Below are 25,526 nucleotides of genomic sequence, written 5' to 3'. Positions count from 1 at the left end.
ACACAAACTCCAGAAGATAAGCTAGATAACTGGGATCTTCTAAAAATTAAACACTTATGCTCATCAAAAGACCTCACTAAAAGAGTAAAAAGAGAACCTACAGACTGGGAAAAAAATTTTTTCTATGTCAAATCAGACAAGGTCTAATCTCTAAAATCTACAGGAAAATGTAACACCTTTACAACAAAAAAACAAATAATCCAATTAAAAAATGAGCAAAGGAAATGAATAGGCACTCCACCAAAGAAGACATTCAAGCAGCTAACAGATTTATGTGGAAATGCTTGTGATCACTAGCCATTAGTGAAATACAAATCAAAACCACAATGAGATACCATCTCACCCCAGCATTACTGGAGAGGCTGCAGGGAGACTGGAACTCTTATGCACTGCTGGTGGGAATGCAAAATGATACAACCATTTTGGAGAATGGTATGACACTTCCTTAGATAGCTAGGAATAGAAATACCATACGATCTAGCAATCTCACTCCTAGGAATATATCCTAGAAAAATAAGAGCCGTCACACAAATAGACATATGCATACCCATGTTCATTGCAGCATTGTTCACAATAGCGAAAACATGGAAACAACCTAGATACCTGTCAACAGATGAATGGATAAACAAACTGTGGTGCATACACACAATGGAGTATGTCGTGCATTGAATTATGTCCCCAAAAAAATATGTGTATCGATTTGGCTGGGCCATGATTCCCAGTATTGTGTGGTTGCCCTCCATTTTGTGATTATAAATTTATGGTAAAGAGGATTAGGGTTGGATTGTAACACCCTTACCCAGGTCACAACCCTGATCCGATGTAAAGGGAATTTCCCTGGGGTGTAGCCTGCACCACCTTTTATCTCTCAAGAGGTAAAAAGGAAAGGGCGACCTCATGCCACCAAGAGAGCAGTGCCGGGAGCAGAGTGCATCCTTTGGACCCAGAGTCCCTGCATGGAGAAGCTCCTAATCCGGGGAAAGATTGATGAGAAGGCCTACAGAGAGAAAAAGCCTTCCCCTGGAACTGACACCTTGAATTTGGACTTTAAGCCTACTTTACTGTGAAGAAATAAATTTCTCTTTGTAAAGCCATCCACTTGTGGTATATCTGTTTTAGCAGTACTAGATGACTAAGACAGAGTACTTACACAATGACAAAGAACAATGATGAAACTGTGATGCATCTCACAACATGGATGAATCTGGAGGGCATTATGCTGAGTGAAATAAGTCAGTCACAATAGGACAAGTATTGTATGAGACCACTACTGCAAAAACTCATGAAAAGATTTATACACAAAAAGAAATAATCTTTGATGGTTATGAGGGAGGGTAGGGGTAGGGATCAAAAACAGTAAAGAGACAATAGATTAAGTCGTAGCTTTGGTGACACAGACACTTCCAAACTCCCTGACGGACCGAGTTACTGGGCTGAGGGCTGTGGGGACCATGGTCTTGGGAAACATCTAGGTCAATTGGCATAAAATAGTTTATAAAGAAAATGTTCTACATTCTACTTTGGTGAGTAGCATCTAGGGTCTTAAAAGCTTGTGAGCGGCCGTCTAAGATGTTCCACTGTTCTCACCCCATCTGGAGTAAGGGGGAATGAAGAAAACCAAAGACACAAGGGAAAGATTAGTCCAAAGGACTAATAGACCACAAGTAATACTGCCTTCACCAAACTGAGTGCAGCACAACCAGATGGTGCCCAGCTACTACCACCGACTGCTCTGACAGGGATCACAATAGAGGTTCCCAGACAGAGCTGGAGAAAAATGTAGAACACAATTTTACCTCACAAACAAACAAAAAAAGGGACCAGACTTACTGGTCTGACAGAGACTGGAGAAACCCTGAGAATGTGGCCCCCAGACACCCTTTTAGCTCAGTAATGAAGTCACTCCTGAGGTTCACCCTTCAGCCAAAGATTAGACAGGCCCATAAAACAAAACAAGATCAAATGGGCACACCACCCCAGGGACAAGTACAAGAAGGCAGAAGGGAACAAGAAAGCTGGTAATAGGGAACCCAAGGTCGAGAAAGGAGTGTTGATACGGCCTGGGGTTGGTAACCAGTTTCACAAAACAATATGTGTACTAATTGTTTAAAACTAATTTGTTCTGTAAACCTTCATCTGAAGTACAAAAAAAGAAAGAGAAAAAAAAAGTATACCACTGAGCAATAAAAGAAAAAACAAGTAGATAGCAAAACAAAGAAACTTGTCCTTTATGTAGACTCCACGATTATTTAATCCATATAGAGTCACAATATGACTTTTAATCTTTTGAAAAAATGGATTTCAGTCTATTTTTGAGTATTGTAATTGGTATGAAAGTATATTATTTAAAGGACTTGTTTAGTAAAATTTAGCTTTTATCAGGTAAATGTAGAGTTCAGTTATTGTACATTTCCTTTATACTGTTATGATTTTGAAAATATACTTACCTTCTTTATTTGCTCTTCATTTATCTATCTGTGTGATTTTGAGGCAAATAATGTCAATAATGACCTCTTTAGGTTAGCAGTTTTATTTCAGTAGCTTCAGAATAATCTGTTTGCTTCATTCAACGATAAGAAATCTGATACATGAAGGCAGTTTGATGCTACATCATGCTACAGGTAGTCCCCGACTTACGACGTATTCAAGTTACTACGAACCGCGCTTAACACCATCTGTTTTTGGTTTCTTTTTCTTTTTTCTTTTTGGTACATTTTGTCGTTAGTGATATGTACTGCATACAGTGTTGCAGTGTGTAATTTGCTAATGTTATCCTTCTCATGCCAACTCCCAAAGACAAGTAAAGATCAGATTTATAAAGATAATAAAAGGGAATAATAATAAAAACTAAAAAAAAAGAGATATTCAGCTTAACATCAGAACCGACTTAGGACAGAGTTGTTAGAATGGAACCCCATTGTAAGCCGAGGACTTACCTGTACAGTCAGCCCGCAGGTTACGAACATCTGACTTTCGTATTTAAGAGTGGACTACCATAGAGCCTATTATCTTAAAAATTTGAGTTGAATACAGTTGTTCATAATAACAAATGCACGCATTACTTTGTGACACTCATGAAAGCTTTGCGCAATTTGGAGGTGTTTCTTAAGTGTTGCATATGTACAGAAAGGTAAAATTTATACTGTATACTAAGACAAGCATTTTACTAACTGTCACTAAATAAGAACCATATGGACCTATTCTGACTTATCTACAAATTTTACTTAAAGACGGACTTAGGAACAGCTCTTGTTCATAACCTGGGGACTGAATGTATATCATAATAGGTCTTTTCCTCATAGTACTTTGGAAACAGTTTCTGGGAAGTAGAAGAGACATTATTCTCTCTATATATATATACATATGAAGAAAAATTAGTAGAGAGAGTTGATGAAAGGTCATTAATATATCTAGTGTCAGAACTATAATTTGAACTTGAAAGCTCCGCCTCAAATTAAACTGTGTGGGAGGTGGAAGGAGTGGGACAGAAGACCCAGAATAACAAGAGATACTTAGTCATGAGCCATTTTTTGTTAATAATGAAACAGTAACATACCAATGGTATAAAATGCATTTTAGCTGCTCTTAGATTTCTAACTACAATAGATAGATCATATCAAGTAATTGATGGAATAGAATAATAGACTATCTAAGCAGAAAAGAACTTCAGGCAATATACTCCAATCTTTTTGTTTTACAAGAGCAAATATTTAATTTTTATGTTTGTACAGTACATAACAAACATTTATAAGATGCTTTCACTGAGGTGAAGTGATTTACATAGCTAGTAAGTGATAGAGTCACAGGGAGAACTAGAGCCCATTATCTTTTGTTTTGATTGAACATATGAAACTCCAGATGGTTTAAGTATTATCTTGGCAGTTAAAAGCTTAGATTCTAGAGTCAGCAGATGAGGGTTTACTACTTATATGAGTAATCTTCAGTAAGTTACTTATCTTGTCTAAGCTTCAGTTTCCCTTCTATAAAATGCTAATTTTTACATTATTACTAGTACTACCAGCACCACCACTACCACACCACTATTACCTTATAAATTATTTATTATTTAATTAATACTAGATTTTAATTTGAATTGAGTTTTCGTCTTAGAAAAAAACTATCACTTAAAACGTAGCTTTGGGGACTTTGTAATATAAGACACAACTCTTACAGGTTAGTTACTATAGGTATGAACTTCATTTTTTTCTTCAGAGAATGTGCTGTGTAAGTTATTTTTTTAGCTTAAGGTCCTTCAGAAAGTTTGTAGATTCTTCTTATCATTCAAAAATACTGTTAACAGCAAATTCCAGTTGAGAAACTAGGTAACTGGGAGCTCCTAAAAATCAAACACTTATGCTCATTGAAAGACTTCACCAAAAGAGTAAAAAGACAACCTACAGAATGGGAAAAAATTTTTGGCTACAACAAATCCGATCAGTGTCTAATCTCTAAAATCTACAAGATACTGCAAAACCTCAACCACAAAAAGACAAATAACACAATTAAAAAATGGGCAAAGGATATGAACAGGCACTTCACCAAAGAAGACATTCAGGTGGCTAACAGACACATGAGGAAATTCTCACGATCATTAGCCATTAGAGAAATGCAAATCAAAACTGCAATGAGATACCATCTCACCCCAACAAGGCTAGTATTAATCCAAAAAACACAAAATAATAAATGTTGGAGATGTTGTGGAGAGACTGGAACACTTATACACTGTCGGTGGGAATGGAAAATGGTATAACCACTTTGGAAATCGATTTGGTGCTTCCTTAAAAAGCTAGAAATAGAAGTACCATACCATTCAGCTATCCTGCTCCTTGGAATATATCCTAGAGAAAGAAGAGCCATCACGCAAACAGATACATGCACACCCACGTTCATTGCAGCACTGTTCATGGTAGCAAAAAGGTAGAAACAACCTAGGTGCCCATCAACGGATGAATGAATGAACAAATTATGGTATATTCACAATGGAATACTATGCAATGATAAAGAACAATGATGAAGCCATGAAACATTTTATAACATGGAGGAATCTGGACGGAATTATGCTGAGTGAATTTAGTCAGTCACAAAAGGACAAATATTGTATAAGACCACTAAAAGTTTTAAACACGGAAGAAAACATTCCTTGATCATCACGAGGGTGGAGAGGGAGGGAGAGGGTTATTCACTAACTAGATAGCAAACAAGAATTATCTTAGGTGAAGGAAAGGACAATATGCAATACAGGGAAAGTCAGCACAACTGGACTAAACCAAAGCTAAGAAGTTTCCTGAATACAACCAAACACTTCGAGGGGCAGAGTAGCAGGGGTGGGGGTCTGGGGACCATGGTTTCAGGGGACATCTAGGTCAATTGGCATAACAAAGTTTATTAAGAAAATGTTCTGCATCCTACTTTGGTGAGTGGCGTCTGGAGTCTTAAAAGCTAGCAAGTGGCCATCTAAGATGTATCAATTGGTCCCAACCACCTGGAGTAAAGGAGAATGAAGAACACCATAGACACAAGGAAAGTATTAGCCCAAGAGACAGAAAGGGCCACATAAACCAGAGACTCCATCAGCCTGGGACCAGAAGAACTAGATGATGCCCAGCTACCACCAATGACCGCCCTGACAAGGAACACAACAGAGAGTCCCAGATGGAGCAGGAGAAAGGTGGGGTGCAGAACTTAAATTCTGGTAAAAAGACCAGACTTACTGGTCTGACTGAAACTGGAGGAACCCTGGAAAACATGGCCTCTGGACTCTGTCAACCCAGAACAAAAACCATTCCCGAGGCCAACTCTTCAAAGATTAGACTGGACTATAAGACATAAAATGATACTCGTAAAGAGTGTGCTTCTTAGCTTAAGTAGATACATGAGACTAAATGGGTAGCTCCTGTCTGTAGGTGAGATGAGAAGGCAGAGAGGGTCAGGAGCTGGTTGAATGGACATGGGAAGTCAGGTGGAAAGGAGGAGTGTTCTGTCATAATATAGGGAGAGCAGCTACGGTCACATAACAATGTATGTATAAATGTTTGTATGAGAGACTAACTTGAGTTGTAAACTTTCACTTAAAGTACAATAAAAAAATAATAATTAAAAAAAATATTTACAGCCTTGGAAATCCCATAGGGCAGTTCTACTCTGTCCTGTAGGGTTGCTATGAGTCAGAGTTGACTCAATACCAATGCGGTTTTTTGGGTTTTTTGTTTTGGTTGGGGGGCAGGGTTAGGTTTACTCTCTGACAATGACAAAGTATTTGGTATTTGGAGTCGTTATTTGCTCCGGTCTCATAAGAAGTCTAAGCTAAAGTTACTTGAAACCTAGAACTCAAAGGAGATGGAGATATAATTGTGTGGTTAATTGTTTTATAAAACAAATGCTGAATAATTCACTATTTTATTTTAATATCTTAATTAAACATCACTTTGTACCTATGCTTTCTTTTCTAAGTTTTGCACTAGCTTTTGTCAAAAGCGATAAAATTTAGACATTTTTGTATCAATAAACCTCTAAAGAAAGAAAAAAAAAAAAATACTATTACATAGGGCAAAAGGAAACTGACATTTTCATGTACTACTGTTGTTAGATGCCGTTAAGTCAGTTCCGACTCATAGCAAACCTCTGTACAACAAAACGAAACACTGCCCAATCTTGTGCCATCTTCACAGTTGTTGCTGTGTTTGAGCCCATTGTTGCAGCCACTGTGTGAATCCATCTTATTGAGGGTCATCTTCTCTTTTGCAGACCTTATGCTCTACCAAGCATGATGTCCTTCTCCAGGGTCTGGTCCGTCCTATTAACATGTCCAAATTACCATCCTTGCTTCTAAGGAGCATTCTGTCTGTATTTCTTCCAAGACAAATTTGTTCACTCTTCTGGCAGTCCATGGTATACTCAGTATTCTTCACCAACACCATAATTCAAAGGTATCCATTCTTCTTTGGTGTTCTTTATTCATTGTCCAGCTTTCACATGCATATGAGGCAGTCGAAAATACCATGATCTGAGTGAGGTGCACCTTAGTCATCAAAGTGATATCTTTGCTTGTTAGCACTTTAAAGAGGTCTTCTGCAGCAGATTTGCCTAATGCAATGTATCGTTTGATTTCTTGACTGCTGCTTCCATGGGCTTTGATTGTGGATTCAAGTAAAATGAAATCCTTGACAACTTCAGTCTTTTCTCTGTTTATCATGATGTTTTTTCTTGGTTTAGTTGTGAGGCTTTTTGTTTTCTTTATGTTGAGGTGTAATCCATACTGAAGGCTGTAGTCTTTGATCTTCATCAGTAAGTGCTTCAAGTCCTCTTTGGTTTCCGAAAGCAAGGTTATGTCATCTCTATATGGCAGGTTGTAAATGAGTCTTCCTCCAATCTTGATGCTGCATTCTTCTTCATATAGTCCAGCTTCTCAGATTATTTGCTCAGCATACAGACTAAATAAGTATGGTGAAAGGATACAACCCTGACACACACCTTTTCTGATTTTAAACCACTCAGTATCCCCTAACTATGTACAGGATCCTCATGAGCACAATTCGTCATTCTGGAATTCCCATTCTTCACAGTGTTATCCATAATTTGTTATGATCCACACAGTCAAATGCCTTTGCACAGTCAATGAAACACAGGTAAACATCTTTCTGGTATTCTCTGCTTTCAGCCAAGATCCATCTGACATCAGCAGTGATTCCCTCATTTCGTGTCCTCTTCTGAATCCAGCTTGAGTTTCTGGCAGTTACCTGTTGATCGATGTGCTGCTGTAACTGCTTTTTAATTATCTTCAGAATTTTACTTGTGTGTGATGTTAGTATTATTGTTCAATAATTTCTGCACCTTTCTTTGGAATGGGCACAAAAATGGATATCTTCTAGTTGGTTGGCCAGGTAGCTGTCTTCCAAATTTCTTGGCATAAATGAGTGAACGCTTCCAGCGTTGCATCCATTTGTTGAAGCATCTCAACTGGTATTCCGTCAGTTCCTGGAACCTTGTTTTTTGCCAGTGCCCTCAGTGTAGCTTGGACTTCTTCGTTCATTACCATCAGTTCTTGATCATATGCCACCCCTGAAATGGTTGACATCAACCAATTCTTTTTGGTACAGTGATTCTGTATATTCCTTCCATCGCCTTTTGATGTTTCCTGCGTTGGTCAATATTTTGCCCATAGAATCCTCCAATATCACAACTCAAGACTTGAATTTTTTTTTGGTTCTTTCAGCTTGAGAGATGCCGAGCATGTTCTTCCCTTTTGGTTTTCTAACTCTAGGTCTTTGCACATTTCATTGTAACACTTCGTTTTCTGGAGCTGACCTTTGAAATCTTCTGTTCAGCTCTTTCATGTGATCATTTCTTCCGTTCACGTTAGCTACTTTACGTTCAAGAGCGAGTTTCAGAGTCTCTTCTGACATCCATTTTTTTTTTCTTTCATTCCTGTCTTTTTAATGACCTTTTGCTTTCTTCATGTATGATGCCTTTGATGTCACCCCACAACTCTTCTGGTCTTTGGTCATTAGTGTTCAGTGCGTCAAATCTGTTCTTGAGATAGTCTCTAAATTCAGGTGGGATATACTCAAGATTGTACTTTGGCTCTCGTGGACTTGTTTTAATTTTCTTCAGCTTCAACTTGAACTTGTATGTGAGCAGTTGGTGGTATGTTCCACAGTCAGCCCCTGGCCTTGTTCTGACTGATGATGTTGCGCTCCTCCATCATCTCTTTCCACAGATGTAATCAATTTGATTCCTGTGTATTCCATCTAGCAAGATCCACGTGTATAGTCTCCTCTCCCTTTGCGTTGTTGACAAAAGGTATTTGCAATGAATAAGTTGCTGGTCTTGCAAAATTCTATCATGCGATCTCATAGGAAAGTCATATTAACTGGTCTTCCTTGAAGATATATGGATATTATCCTATCACTGACAGTGTTGTACTTCAGGATAGATCTTGAAATGTTCTTTTTGACAATGAATGTGACACTCTTCCTCTTCAATTTTTTGTTCCCAGCATAGTAGACCATATGATTGTTGGATTCAAAATGGCCAATACCAGTCCATTTCAGCTCACTTATTCCTAGGATATTGATCTTTATGCATTCATTTCATTTTTGGTGACTTCCAATTTTCCTAGAGTCATACTTCGTACATTCCACGTTCCGATTATAAATGGATGTTTGCGGTTGTTTCTTCTCATTTTTAGTCATGCCACATCAGCAGATGAAAGTGTTGAAAGCTTTACTCCATCCACATCATTAAGGTTGACTCTACTTTGAGGAGGCAGCTCTTCCCCAGTCATATTGAGTATCTTCCAACCTGAGGGTTTTATCTACTGGCACTACATCAGACGATGTTCCGCTGCTATTCATAAGGTTTTCACTGGCCAATTTTTTTTTTTTTTTCAAGAAGTCGATCGCTAGGTCCTTCTTCCTAGTCTGTCTTAGTCTAGAAGCTCAGCTGTAACCTCTTCACCATAGGTGACCCTGCTGGTATTTGAAATACCAGTGACATAGCTTCCAGCATCACAGCGACATGCAAGCCACTACAGTACGCAAACTGACACATAAGTTGCAGTAGGCATAAATTGGTATGTCTATAATGGGGGCATTTTCAAAATATATCACATTTGTAAATGTATATTCCCTTTGACCCAACAGTTCTAGTTTTTCCATGTACAAATAAGAATTGTTTGTAATAGCATAAATTAGGTATGCCTAGTTATGATTTGTAATAGCAAAAGATTGGAAACAATTGAAGTATCTACCACTGGAAGACTGGTTAAACTCATTAGGATACATCTACAAAATTGAATATTATATAATAGTTCAAAAAATGAAGCAGCTCTTTATATACTGATATGGAAAGATCTGCAAGGTATGTTATTGAAGGGATAAAAGGTAGAAGAGTCTGTTTGTATGTGTGGTATGGCTGCCATCTATAAAAAAAGGAAAATTGTACACTAATATTTGCTTATACCAAATCCCACTGCAGTCAAGTCAGTTCCAACTCATAGATACATAAAATCCTGTGGAAGGATACACAAGAAACTGATAAAGGTGTTCATGTGTGAGGAGAGGAACTAAGTGGCTATGTAACAGGGATGGAAGGGAGATACATGCTCTTTTATACATCTTGATTTTTTTTTTTTTTTTTTCGTCTGTGTGGAAACAGTTAAATTAAAAGAAATCCTTGGTTTGGCTTGTTTTAGGCATGAGGGTGTCCTTCTAAGAGAACCAGTGATTTTTTTCCTAGACTTCCTTATACCACTTAGAATATATTCCAAAGCCCTTACCATGGCTTGAAAGACTCCATATTCTCTGACCTCTGACTACCTTTTCTACCTAATTTCCTGGACTTTTTTCCCTTCCTCAATATGCTGCAGCCACATTGAATAAGCCAAGCTGTTCCTCATCTCAGGCCTTTGTATTTGCTCTTCTTTTTGCCTGGAGTACTCCTCCACCAGATGTCTACATATTTTCTTACTTCATTCAGGTTTCTGTCCAAATGTCACCAACTTAGTGAGGCCTTTCTTGACCGTCTTACCTAAAATAGCACCCCTAATCACCCTCTGTCTGCTTATCCTGCTTTACTTTTCTTCATATCACTAATAGCTACCTGGCAGCTGTTTATTTCTGTTTGTTTATCTGTCTCCCTACTCCCCCCCCATCTCACACACACACACACACACACACACACCCACCCACCCCACAGAGGAATAGTGGCTCCAGGAAAGCAGGGCCTTTGCTTTTGTTTACATTGTCTAGAATAATGTCAAGGAGTTCTAGTGGCACAGTGGTTAAGCGCTCGGCTGCAAACCTAAAGGTCAATGATTTGTACCCACCAGCTGCTCCACGGGAGAAAAATGTGGCAGTCCGCTTCCATAGAGATTTATAGCCTTGGAAACCCTATGGGGCAGTTCTACTCTGTTCTGTAGGGTCGCTATGAGTCGAAATTGACTAGACAGCTCACAACAACAACAGAATAGTGTCTAGCGCATAGTAGGAACTTGAGATATTTGTTGAATGAATGACTTCTTTTAGGAAAGTCTTTAGCTCTTTCAGCCTCAATATCTTACATCTTTTACTAGAGCACTGATATAGCATGAATTTAGAGAAAATCTCTACTTGCTTAAGTGACTGTCTCCTCTTTGTACATTGCAAGTAGATCAGGAATGAGGTTATTGAATGACTACTTCTCTTCACACAGATCAGACTTCCATAGGCGTAGATCAGCCTTAATTTTTGATTACTCAGTACTCGTTTATGACCTTGAAGACTGTATTGGAATAGGCCTTTTCTAGTTTTAAGATGCGGTAGTTAAAAACAACCACAAACATATTGACCTTTCCCTGCTCTTACCCTGTTTTCCTCCAGCATGTCTTATACTGAAGCTGTGGAAATCTTAAAGAAGGCATCCCAGAACTTCACCTTCACCCCAGAGGTGGGTATTTTTTAATATAAATAAAAATATATTTCCTTCTTGTCCTTATCTTACTGCAGAAGAATCATTTCAAAGTAACCGTATTTCTCTTTTTAGCAATGTGTAGTATTTGCTCATCTGTAGATAAGCTTTGTTTGATGTTTGCTTTCCTGTTGAAAGATTTAGAATGAAAAATAAATACGAAGCAGAATTTAAAAAACAATTGTGTCATTTGTAGTAGCAGTAATTAAAGCGTTATGAAAAAAGTTTGACAACTTTAGTAAGATGAAAGTCTTTGAAAAGAATGGTAATCATAATATTAGTCTAGAAATCAACTAGTTTAGTGTTTCCCAAAGTATGTTCTAAGTGATGTTAAAAAATGACAGAAGAAAAGAGGTTATGGTCAAATAATTTAAGAAGCATATTAAACAGGTTTCTTTTTGTTTTGAACTTCATGGAGCCTTTTAATTTGTGAGCCACTTTAGAAAACACTGACTTTTTTTTTTTTTTAAAGAACTCCTTTATTTTATTGGCAAGGATATAGGTCCACAGAAGCCACGTAACTTATCAATGGGCATGTGTCTAATGTTAGAAGCAGAACCACATCCCAAAGCTTCTGATTCCTCTTCTAGTGCTTTTTTGCTATGATTAAGATATTGCCAGACAAGTGAGAGTAATAGGATAATATTAAGAATGTAGTAACTTCATCTTCAAACTATTCTTTATACCAGCCCCACCCCTAGTTAAGTTAGGTCCTCCTATAAGTTTTAATAGCATCCTATGTTTGTTATATTTATAATCAATTAATTCTTTGTGTAAGAATTTGTCAAATAAATAGATGAACAGTGTTATTAAATATTCACCCAAGAGCCTCTAATGAATTGGACTCTTTTATTTAAAAAATTTTTCAAGAGAAGCCATCTATCCAAAGATAGACTCAATATTAGGAATTTTATCTTCCATCATTTAATTTCCGGAGTCTTAGGAACAATAACTGTGGAAGAAGCTCTAGGCAATATTAATAAAAACTATTATTCTGAAGTCAGTTTTTGTGCACTATGGAAAGTACTTTGTTTTTCTGCAGATGCTATTCATCTGCTAAATGCTGCTCCCAGAGATGGGGACAAAAAGCGTAGTGTTTATCTACTGGTTTCAGCTTTTATCTTTCCAGGCCCTTGGATGTTCTTGTTAACACATATCTGTCTTTAGTTTAGTCAGCTGTGTAACCTCAGCAGACAGCTCCACACATCATTGAACCTCAGGGAGAGGAAGCCCTTGGAACAGATGCAGGTTATTTCAGGTGCTTTATTATATATTTCAGCTCTGTCTTCTCCTTTGATAAGTTCTTTTTTCTCATTACAGTGGGGTGCTGATCTACACACTGAACACGAAAAGTACCTGGTGAAGCACTGTGGCAACATACCAGTCTTTGTCATTAATTATCCATTAGTGCTTAAGCCTTTCTACATGAGGGATAATGAAGACAGCCCTCAGCACACAGTAAGAAAAGACGTGCAATAGATAGGCGTTATAGAACTTTCATCTCAGAGTCTGGGTTTTTCCCTTGATTAAATTTCATTAAGCCTTTGGCATATTGTCTTAAATTATAACCATCCCTCTTTTTATCTCTTAAAATGATAAAGTTTCTCACATACTCCTTTTAAAAAGCGTTCCCAGAGAAGATCCTAATGTTGTATAAACATACTTCCTCATTTCTATCACAAGGTGTCCTTCTCCTACTTAGTTTAGCAGGTGCAAATGTAGTTGTTTATTTTTTTTTTAAATATTTGAGAGGAAGTGGCTTAGAGCATTGAATAGCAATGCCAGATCTACTGTCAAGTTAAGTACTGGTTAGGAGACTGGAAAGCATGCTAGGCAAGAGATGAAGGTGGTGGCATGATAAGGCAAAGGAAGAGCTAACTTGCAAAGCAGGAGACTTAAAGTGCTATTGGTTTGGGCTATCAAATAGAAATGGGAGGAGGGGCGGTATGCAGGGATTGAGGAGGTCTAGACAGATTCCCCCTGTCACAGCTGTCATCTGACTGTCTCTTCTCTATCTGCCTGTTGTGTCTGTCTGGCTCTCTGTTCTCTTTTCCCTGTCCGCTTTCTTGCCCTCTGTCCTTTTTTTACCCTTAACTTTAGTTGCCTTTTTTTAATTCTTCTGGTTCACTTTTCCCCTTTTTTCTCTTATTTTGTCTACTCCTCTCTCCTTTCTAAAATCAGCCATAGTATAAAGTAAGAATATATTTGACCTTTTAGAGTACTTATTGAAGTGTTGTATGTTTAATATTATTAATTGTAAAAGTCTATGAGACAAATCCATTATGTTTATCTCAAAAAAACTTCCAAAAAATAAACTGTCGGGTACCTTTCACTTTCTGTAGATAAATACCAGTAGAAAAATGTAAAAGAAAACGCCCCCATCTTAGCTATGCAAGTTTATCTGTTTGAATATATTTCCCATTTTGTCTTATCACCACCCATTGCTGTCAAGTCAATTTTGACTCGTGGAGACGCTATAGGACAGAGTAGAACTGCCCCACTGGGTTTCCAAGGAGTGCCTGGTGGATTCAAACTGCTGACCTTTTGGTTAGCAGTCGAACTCTTAACCACTACACCACCAGGGTTTCCATTTTATCTTACAGCATTACTAAAACAATATTGTTGTATGCTGTGGAGTCGATTCCGACTCATAGCAACCCTATAGGACAGAATAGAACTGCTCCATAGGGTTTCCAAGGTTGTAGTCTTTATGGAAGCAGACTGCTATTTCTTTCTGCCACGGAGCAGCTGGTGGGTTCGAACCACCAACCTTTCGGTTAGCAGCCAAATGCTTATTCTTATGTGGCAGGCACTACCATCTCATCTCTAAATTCCAAAACAACCTTGCCATGAAACTTGTTTTCCCATTTTAGAGATTAAAAAACAAAACCAAACAAATGAAAAAACGCTGAGGTGCAAAGAGATTGATTGCATTTTCCAAGGCTGCATAGGTGGTAAGTGACAGAGTTAGTGTTCAAACTTGATTGCCTGTGGCTCTGAAGACTTTGTTCTTTTCCACTCTATCAAACTGCCTCAAAATCACAAATAATATAAAATTACAATTGTAGCCATTGATTTTACTCACCCCCACCTTTCACATTGCATTATCTAAAACCAGTGAGCAACGTAATTGATTTATGATTATTTTCCCTTTTCTCTACCATCCCTCTGGTATAAATGATAATGAAAAATGAATTGACCCATAGGATAGCAGCAAAAGGAGGAGAGACAAGGGCATAGATTATCTAACTCTGAATAATTCACTGTGGAACATACATCACTCATAAAACATAGGACTGTGTCCCTATCTCTTGGATTGTTTAACACTCCACTTCATCCCACTGCCAGTCCTCCTCTCCCCCTACACGTACACCATGTATTCTTCTCACTTAATTCCCCTAGATTGAGCACTTTTCAGTCACTCGATTTTGCACTTCTTTAAAAGCTCTGCTTAAGGCTTTCTTTCTCTCTGAACACTTTCTGGGTTACAGAGCCATGTTGAGCCTTCCTTTTCTGAATTTCTATAGCATTTAAAGAATTAGTAAAACTTTCTAGAATTGTGTCTTTTTTTTTTTTTTTTTTTTAAGTCTCTGTATGTATGTTTTGCTTCCAAAACAAAACTCTTAACTTCTTTAGGGTGACGATTGCGGTTTTTATAACCACCGTAGCATCTACCACCCATTCTTCATTCCCTTTAATATGGTTTCCACCCCATCATCCCACTGAAGCAGCTCTTGCTAGGGTCAGTAATGATCTTCATATTATTAAAGCCAACACACTTTTTGTATTTGACCTCTCAGCACCATTAATGACTTTCTTATTCTTAAAGCCCACTTCTCCCTTGGCTTCTGTGACATCACATTCTCCTAGTTTTTCTCTCTTCTCAGTGGTTGTTCTTAGTCTCCTGCACAGGTTGATCCTCTTTTACCAATTCATTAGGTGTTGGAATTCCTCCAGGCTCAGCCCTAGGCCCTGTTTTCTCTTCCCAGATAATTTCATCTGAACTCACAGCTTACTATTTATTGTCAAACAACTCTGACATTTATATCTCCAATCCAGTCTTCTCAGAACTCTGAACTCATATATCTTACTGCCTGCCTCAGAGGCTTCTCAGACTCAACATGTCCAAAACTGAACCCAAGGTTTCTTCTCCTCTTCCCTCACCAAACTGATCTTCTTTCAGTATTCTCTGTTCATCTAATTGTACAAACCAGATACCAGAGTCATCTTTAAAATCTTCCTCTCTCTCCTGTCTATGTTCAAGCTACTATTAAGTTCTGTGAGTTTTACACTCCTGTGTATCTCTCAAATTCACCCACTGCTTTTCTTTTCCACTTTCACCATTTTAGATTAAACCACCATCATCTCTTGCCTAGGCTATTTCAGTAGCCTCCTAACTGGTCTTCCTGTACCCATTCTGTCTTCCCCCAAGCCAGTTCTTCCCACATCAGCTTGAGTTTTTAGAAAATACAAATCTGATCATGTTATCTCCCTTCTTATAACTATTCAGTGGCCTCCTGTTGCTGTTAGGCCAAAACCTTTTATGTGGCCTGCAAGGCCCAGTATAATCTGGGTGCTCCTACCTCTCTAGTCTAATCTACTGTGGTGCTCCACTTTGCTTCACATGCTATATCTATACCACTCTTCTTCCAGCTCTTCAAACATGCAGTGCTTCCTCCCACTACATAATCTTTGTGCACACTTTCCCTCAAACTAGAACAATCTTTTTCACCTAAATAATTTTACTTATTCTTCATATCTCTGCCCAGTCATCATTCCTCAGAGAAATCTTCCTTGACCCTCCAGACTAAGGCAGAGACCTCTGTTAGACACTATAATAATACCACGATGGATTCAGACCCAGAACTACTAACTTTCAGTCTATCACAACACTTAACACAGTTATAATTTTACATTTATTTATGACTCTTTTCTCTACCAGAGGACCTATGTCTTTTTCCCTCACCAGTGCATCCCTAGTGCCTAGCATAATAGCTGGGATATAGCAGGCATCTAATAGCATTTGGTGGATGAATCCCTGGAACCCAACAGTGTTAGACACAGAGTGGACAAGTAGTGAGTGAGTGACTTGATTTGCTAAGGAAATTACTGGGAGACTAAAGAGCATCTAAATTTTCTGAGTAATAGCAATACATAAAGGAAAGCCACACATAAAGGAAAGCCCCATGGCTTTAGCATCAGATACTCATGGGTTGAAATCCCAGCTCTGTGCCTTATAAATTACGTGATCTTAGATGAGCCACCTAAACTCTTTGAGTCTTAGTTCCAGATCTGTAAAAGTGACATGATAATATTTTCCGGAGTTGTAAGAATTAAATTAGGTAACATATGAAAAGTACATAGCACAGCATTTGAGGTATTAGACAGTTAAGTGTGAGATCCTTTTTCGTTTCCTTCTAAATTTTTATAAAATCTTTACTTCTATAAAGCACAATAATGTTATAGTATTTTTGTGTGTGTTGTCATATCATGACATGCTATGACATAAGATTCCTTAAAAGGCAGTTCTATTGTAGATTTCACTCATGAATGTTTTTTATATTTAGAAGTACCAAGAAGATTTCAATTGTGACACAGTCTATCCGATAATGTGGTTTCACAGCTTGAACGCTGAAGGCATTATAATAGGACTTTTGTGTACTTCTATAATTTATGTAGTATTACAGCATATAGCTTCTCAGAGCTAAACTATTCAGATATAATTTACTTAAACTATCTACATTAGCCATGGATTACAACATTGGTTCATTGGCAATCTAGATTTCTTAAATTTTATGATCTTTTTTCAACTCACTTGTATAAAGTACCTGCTTCTACCCCTAATTTATTTTTTTCAGTGATGAATGAACAGGCTTTTGGCCAGGTATCTAAATTTGCATTTCTTTCAATAAGACTGTAATAACAGGTTGTGGTAGAGTTTCAAGAATTTCTGCAATAAGTGCAATACAATCTAAAAAATTTAAGACTGTTGGATTTCACAAATGCCTTCTCTAGGGAGCAAAAGAGAAGAGTAGGTAAGTGTTCAAGCTACCCTTGTAACTTTTGACTAGAGATAAATAAATGATGTATTTTTACAGTTGGAATTTTTCCCCCTTAGCACCTCTTTCTTCCTTTCCCTTCCTCCCCCTAAAAAAAAAAAAAAAAAAAAAAAAATTAAGGTATGCACCGTGGTATAATGAAAAGTACACTGGATTAAAAGCTAGTAGTTCTGGGTTTGAAATCCAGCTCTCTTGCTAGTTAGCTGTATAACATTAAACAAATCCCTCCAATCTCTGAGCCTCAATTTTTCCCTCTGTAAGATTAGGAAACTGAACTAGATGACCTCTGATTTCATGTAGTCTAAGTCTTTGCTCATTTGATGTCTTAGTTATCTAGTGCTGCTATAACAGAAATACCACAAATAGGTGGCTTTAACAAACAGAAATTTATTTTCTCACATTTAGGAGCCTAGAAGTCCGAATTTAGAGTGCCTGCTCTAGGGGAAGGCTCTCTCTCTGACAGCTCTGGAGGAAAATCTTTGTCTCTTTGGAGCTTCTGCTCTGGGGCAATCTTCATGTGTCTTAGCATCTCTCTTCCCCCATCTCTGTTTCTCTCCCTTGTTTGTTTAATCTCTTCTATATCTCTAAAAGAGATTGACTTACAACACACCCTACACTAATCCTGTCTCATTAACGTAACAAAGATAACCCATTCCCAAATGGGATTATAACCATGGACATAGAGGTTAGGATTTTCAACACATTTTTGGGGGACACAATTTGATCCATAGCATCTGAATATATAAGAATAACTTGTAAGTTACCAAGCATTTTTGATCATTTGAAGAGGACGCTTATGGGCCTCTAGAAAAGGAATTTGAACAGTTTAGGAATTGAGGTAAAAGTGGGTTTACATATTTTCTACATCTTCTGGTAGAATAACAGTGTTTCGAAAGCTGTAATATTCTGAAGAGTAGCAAAGAAATGAAATTCAGGAAATTGGGAAGTTATTTTTATCATATTACTTAACTAAATAGAGAAACAACTAACTTAGCAGGATTAAGAGGGGAAATCTGCTTAAAGTGGTGGAGAGAAGAAAATGGAAGAAAGAATTAACAAAGTAGATTAAATTTCTGAGATTCCAATTCAACAGCACCTACTATTGAGCACCTATTATGTGCCAAACATAATGTTGTAAGAGTACAAAAGAGAAGAAAATAACATTTATTGAGTACATACCATGTGCCAATAGGTACATGAGGCTGTTGAATCTCAGTGCAGCAGTTTAGTCACTTGTGCAGGATCACACAGCTAGTAAGTGATGGAGCTAAGATGTGGAGATAGGGATAGGGCATGTTTGGGGGCTTTGCCAGAGCCCTGATCTTTCTGGAATAAAGTGTTCATGTGAGGTAGCAGAAAAAGCAGTGGACTTGTAGCCAGGAGACTTCAGTTTTGTTCCTGTATCCACTAGTTAACCTTTCTTGACCTCAGCATTCTCGAGGGATGATATTCAATTTCATTTGTTGACAGGGAAATGCAAATTAAAACCACGGAAATACACCACTACATACCAACTAGAATGGCTAAAGTACAAAAGCTTGTGATTGCAGTTATTGGTGAGGATGTTAGGAAATGGAACTCTCAGACACTGCTGGTGGGAGTGTAAATTGGTAAAATCACTTTGGAAACCGATCGGCAGTGTCTACTAAAGATATTATACACATATTCTGTGACCCAGCAATTTTTCTCCTAGCTAAAGTTATACATATGTGTACCAAAAAACATGTACAGAATTAGACATAGCAACACATATGTAATAGCCCAAAATGGGAGGGAAAAAAAATCAAACATCCATCAACAGTAGAATAAATAAGTAAATTATGCCATATTCATATAATGGGCTACTATACACATGAGGTCACCATGAGTCAGAATCAACTCAGCAGCAACTAACAACAACATACCGCAGTGAGAATAAACTATTGATACGTGTATCACCATAATGAGTCTCACAAATGTGCTGAGTGAAATAAGCCAAACATAACAAAATATAACTGTATGATACTATTTATAGAAAGTTCAAAAACAGGCAAAACTACCCTGCCGTGATACAGGACAAGAAAGAGGTTTGGTGGTAATAACTGAAAGAGGTTGTGAGGGGGACTTTTTGGGTGTGGATATTGTTCTATTCCTTGATCTGGGCAGTGATTCGTGGATGTGTTCACTTAGTGAAAATTTATAGAACTATACAGTTATTTGTGTACTTTTTGTACATACACTTCAATAAAGAAAAGTTTACTTTAGAAGAGGATATTATCCTTGTATACATTACATGCTTTTTGTGGTGACCAGATGAACTAATGTTTATGAAATTGTTCTGAAAATTAAAACACTATAAAAATATTAGGGCAAGAGAATAGGGAGTTATTGGGAGATAAAGATAGCCAGTAAGATGGGAACAAATTATGGCAAGCTTAGAATGCTACAGGTAGCTTGACCTTGATCCGGTAAGAAGTAGCAAGCCATTGAATTTTTTTTTTTTTAAGATGATGACAAGATAAAGGTTAACCTGACAAGTGGCATGCAGGGATAGATTGTAATCGGGAAATGGGGAGATCTTCAACTAAGAAAATAGTAAGATAAAACTGAGAAACATTCTCAAAAACTGATCAGGGGTCTGTATATAAACTGGATGTAGAAGATAAGGAAGACAGAGGAGTCAAAGATGATTCCCGGATGCCAGACTAATTATAAGAAGAGTGGTGCTGTTCACAGAAATGTTTTTCTCTCTCAAGCCAAGATACTCATGTGTGAACCTTTTCGTAGCCCCCAACTGATGTTTTGTTCTGGCTCACTTGGAATTTAGAGCTCCCTACAGAAGATAGGGAGCCCTGGTGGCACAGTGTTTGAGAGCTACAGCTGCTAACCAAAAGGTCTACAGTTCGAATCCACCAACTGCTCCTTGGAAACCCTAGGGCGCAGTTCTGCCCTCTCCTATAGGGTAGCAATGAGTTGGAATTGACTCGACAGCAACCAGTTTTGTTTCTTTAAGGAAGAAAGAAGGAGCCCTGGTGACACAATGGTTAAGTGCTCGGCTGCTAACCAAAAGGTCGGTGGTTCAAACCTACCAGCTGCTCTGCAGGAGAAAAGACCTGGTGATCTGCTCCCATAAAGATTACAGCCTAGGAAACCCTATGGGGCAGTTCTACTCTGTCCTATAGGATCTCTATGAGTCAGAATCAAGTCCACGGCACACAACAACAAGAAAGAAAGAAATGTGGTAAATCTATCTTGGCCCTGAGAGAAAGGGAACGAACGTATATTTTGGGCAGGGTGAGGATTCCATTCCTTTGGAGCCATTAAAATCTTTTCAAAAGGTAAAACTTTTTCCTTTTTCAGGCAGTAGAAGTAGTAAAGCCAGATTGTCAGCCAAAGTCTATTTTCAGCCATTGCTGCGCACAGCCCATCCACGTCTTCTCACTGTCACTTCTGGAAGGCTCTGTTTCCCTGCTGTGCCTTGGTTGTTTTCAGAGGCAAAATACTATCTGTATTAGCAGTTAGAGAGAAAGCTCAAAGAGGCTAAACCACAAACATGTTTCCTATGGTTTGTGGATCATTCTTTTTCTTTTAATAATAGTGTGTAATGTTGCTCGTTGTTGGTAGCAGGCTGTGAGAAGGTGAATAAGGAGTGACTCAGTTTATGTTTTTCATCAGTATTTTAAAATACTGAGATAAGTAGGAAGAGAGGTAGCAGAGGAAGGGACATTAAACTTTTTTGCTTGTCTTTGAAGTTAGCATAGAGAAGGTTATGGTCTTGTTCCTATGTAGCCTATTTGTTTTTTTAATACAAAGTTTCAGTTTTATTTTAAGCACATTGATTGTAATCAAAGAGTAGGAGTCAGAAGGGAGTGTCATAAATAGAGACAAGGGTTTGTTCAGCTTGAATACCAACACAAACTATTTCTAGACAACACGCCACTGCAGCTGTGTGACTTTAGCAGATTTCATACGCAAAGGAGGGAGATGTACCAGGAAGCATTCTGGGTCTAGAAGATGTGCCCAAAGTGGAATAGATTTTAAGGGTAGGGAAGTTAGCAAAGAGTGTGGCAAAATTCTTTGTAGCCTTCATTGCTTTCTGTGTAAGAGAGTGAAAAGACAGCAGAACTAAAGTCTTTGTACTTCCTGTAAGTCCCCCAAAGATGCATAGAAACACAATAGAGATTTTTAATTACAAAAGTGATCAAATTTGGTTAACTTTGCATTAAGAGGACGTTTCACTATGCAACAGGTGAATTCCCTAATAATAGCTACATCTCTAGTTCCTGTTCATTATCTAGATCGTTACTCCCAGTAACCACCAGCCTACAGATAGGCTATTTATATATTCCTTTCTCTTTGAACCCTGTCTTTTTCCATGAAGTACAGACTATTGTAAATTCAGAAGGACTTCTAAAATTTCAAGTTCATGGGAGATTCTTTACTGAGATTTAATAGGGTTCCAAGAAAAAGACTAATATTATAAGAAAGTTGAATTACTTTGGGGGTTCCTGTATCATTACCTATCATCTGTGTTGCTCAGAAATAATTATAGATAAAAATTATAAGCAGGAATAAATAAGTATGCTTTGGGTCATCGCATTAAAAGATATGGAGATTTTTTTCCTAAAGGGGAATTCAAAAGCTTGCAGCTTCATCCCCCAGGGGCAAAGATTATATGCCCTAACTGACTTCAGACATGCCCTAAAGAGTCTAGCTGTTTGGAAAGCCTGGCATGCAAGACTTGAGAGAGCAGAAAATGGGTGCTATACAGTAGCCCAGTTTTAGAGTTACCTTTGCAGGTGGCTTTCTGACTCTCCAAGCACACTGAAATTGGCCAGAATTGCCGTTAGTGATTAATCAGTATCTATACTTTTGATAGTTACAGTGGTCTGCATGATTATTCATGGTACTTTATCTGCATTTTTCTTGTGGTTCTTAATACTTTCTATCGTGCTATATAGTTATTTATGATGAAGTCTAATCTGCTATTATACCATATTTATCTGTGAACTTCCCCATTTTCCCTAATTAGGATTAATCCCTCCTGTCTGTTCTACTCTTGAAGCCAGCTGCTCCTCCCATAAACCATAGCTCTGCCTGCCCATAAAGACAAATTGTAATCACCAGCTAATGTTCTAGGCAACTTGCTTCTTCCCAGCCTGTTTGCAGTCAACCCACCCCACCAGTGACTTGACAAACACACGACCCAACCAAGTTTTTCTCATTACTTCTCCAAGGGAAGAAGTTTGTGTAATTTCCTTCACGTTCTGTATTTTGTATATATTTCTCTTTTGAAACTTACGTTATAGATTGTTTGTATTATATCTGTATGTACCCTTTATCTTCACTAGAGCCTGACAGACAGTTTCTATAGTAACTAGCCCCTGTAGTTACCAAGGGGGAGACATGAGGTAGAAGAATCCAGCCTGGAATCCCAACCCTAACTAAGAGGTATGAAAATTGAGGGGTTGTCCTAGTTGTCTTTAGCGAGTGCAGTATTTTTTATATCATGCCAGAAGAAAGTGCAGCTCTAGTATACCAAATGTAAGTGTCTTTATTTATAGTTGGGAACTACTTTGCTGTATTATGATATAGTATAGTGTATTTGCAAGGATCCGTGCTGGTGCAGTGGTTAAGCTCTTGGCTGCTAAGCAAAAGGTCAGCAATTCAAACCACCGGCTGCTCCATGGGAGAAAGATGGGGCAGTCTGCTTCCATAAAGATCACAGCCTTAGAAACTCTATGGGGCAGTTTTACTCTGTCCTATAGAGTCAGTACGAGTCGGAATCTACTCAACGGCAGTGGGTCCAGCTATAGTATATTTGCAGAATCTGTAGGTAATTGGAGGATATAATTATAAAAGAAAAGCAGGAAGTATGAGAGTCTGATGTGGTTGAAGGGAACCTAAACCTAAAGTAATGGAGGAGAAGAGAAGAATGTTATATGGAGGAAGAGAATCAAGCAAAGCCTTCGTGGCCTTTCTTCACGAAGAAAGTGAATCTGTCCTTGCTGAAAAAGAAATAGTATCTTTTGGTCGTAGAATATTGATGAGGCATTGTAAAGGAATACCTTAATCAAAAAGTACAGATCTGTTAAGAGGGGAAGCAAGTTGACTCTCTAGTCCAAGAAAACATACAGGAAATTCACCCACTTGAGAATGTGAATTTTCAGACCATCTCGACAAAGAAAGGACATAGATGATGTATGTGTTCCTTCTATATATCACAAAATTAGTACAGAGTGAAGATAAAGTAGTGATATGGGACTTTATCCAGATATATTCTAAAAATTTTAATTCAAATAAAATAGACTATTTTGATAAGTTCTTTCCTAATAAGTTCCTCTCTCAGAGTATAGAGGAAGAAAACAGGGAGCTGCTATGCTGTGCTTAATTCAAATTAACAATGAGTAATTGGTTGGGAGAGTGTAAGTGGAAGATTTCAAGCAGATGGGTAAAAAGCAACTTGGTAGACTTTTTATTGTACACAAATAGTTGCTGTTCCTCCCTGGCAGAGTGTTACACTTCTTTACCCCTTTGACATGAGCTTAGTCGTGTGACTTGCATTGGCCAATGAATTGTAAGCAGAAGTGATATATGTACATGCATTACTTCTGGACAAATGTTTTTAGCACATAGTTTTCTGTGCTCTTTTTTTTATCTGCTACAAGACCAGCAAAGAGAAAGAGGCTATTCTATCAGCTTCAGGCCAGTATAGACATGTACCATCAGTGAAAAAAAAAGAGTAAATTCATTGTTGTAAAGCAATAGTTCTTAATCAAGGGTGGTCCTTCCCTCCACCACCCCGAGGACAAATGGCAATGTCTGGAAACATTTTTGGTTGTCACAGTTGGTGGAGTGCAGCTAGTATCTAATGAGCAGAGGCCAACTTCTGGAGTTGTTTGTAACTACACATAACCTAGCCTTCTTCTGACTAATACAGCAGCTATCACCTTAATTTTATAATGGCCAGTGTGAAATAGTTGGGTGTAATCAGACAGGTACTCTAGTCATTAGGAAGAATTCTCCAGTGAGCTCAAAAAATTTTTTTTTAAACGACAGGTTTGTAATCAAAGATAAGTATGAGCGTTTTATAGTCTTCTAAAAATAGCATTGGAAAAACTCAGGCCCAAAATTAACATAATTTAGACCTGCAAAAAGTACTGAAATCCGAAAGGGTTTTTTGTTTGTTTATTTTAGTTGTATTAGGAACAAGACCAAGCAAGAAATAAACCTGTTGTTTGATGCTTATGAACAACGTAGAGAAAGCAGAACAACGCACTGAAAAGCTGCCTCATTCCCTCATCTCTGGCCACTGGTCTGATCTGGACCACCTACTTCCTGCTTTTCTATGACAGCTGATTCTTCACCATCATTTTGAGCAATAGTCCTTTTTAGCCCTGGCTCTTAAGCTTTGCATGTACAGTCATGTGAGTGTAATGTCTGTTCAGGCAAAGTCTGACTGCATATATGTCCATGGTCCCGTAAGGTTTTTTGTTCGTTTGTTTAAGAGGGCAGGCAGCTCTCCTTTTGTGTATTATTTACCCCCAATGGTTTTAAAGACCCCAAACCCTCAGAGTGAAGGAGCAACGGTGCTGCAGGGCACATCCCAGTCCCCGCAGTGCCTCCTCTTCCTTCCTCTCCTCGTGGCTTTATTCACCAGCCCTGCAGCGGGTCCCTCCTGGCGTGCAGGGCAGCACCTGTCAGGGCTCCTCCATTCCTGTTTAGGGCACGGGCTAAGCAGCAGGAGCCCGGACCGCCACCACCAGCTGTGCTCTAGGCACCCGCACACCTGCTCCCCACCCAGTCCCCACGGCCACCTCTCCATACCCGCTATGCCTGGACAGGCGCAAAATCCCGATCCTGCTTCCGAGCAGCCCCCTACCCCGCCTGCAACTGCACACCCGGCAAAGCCGGCCTCCTGTATCCCGTGGAGCCGTCCGCCGCGCGGGCTGCTGGGCCCGGGCTGCTCCTGCTTCTCAGACTGAAGGAACAGTGGGCGGGGCTGGGCACGTAACCCGGAGATTGCCTGTGTATACTGTACTA

At 38.5% G+C, this 25,526-nt stretch overlaps 1 protein-coding gene across 3 annotated transcripts in view; it reads left to right on the top strand.

The window, feature by feature from the left end:
* NARS2 (asparaginyl-tRNA synthetase 2, mitochondrial) overlaps positions 1–25,526 on the top strand; it is a 170,320-nt gene that overhangs the window by 135,012 nt on the left and 9,782 nt on the right. For all 3 annotated transcript variants that reach the window (XM_023736598.1, XM_004382005.2, XM_023736599.1), the window contains 2 exons: positions 11,358–11,424; positions 12,766–12,903. In XM_023736598.1, coding sequence (XP_023592366.1) covers positions 11,358–11,424; positions 12,766–12,903 — 205 coding nt within the window. The remainder of the gene's footprint in view (positions 1–11,357; positions 11,425–12,765; positions 12,904–25,526) is intronic.

Source organism: Trichechus manatus, unplaced genomic scaffold, assembly GCF_000243295.1.
Source record: "Trichechus manatus latirostris isolate Lorelei unplaced genomic scaffold, TriManLat1.0 scaffold00088, whole genome shotgun sequence".
Taxonomy (NCBI): domain Eukaryota; kingdom Metazoa; phylum Chordata; class Mammalia; order Sirenia; family Trichechidae; genus Trichechus; species Trichechus manatus.
This window is presented reverse-complemented; position numbering and strand designations above follow the sequence as displayed.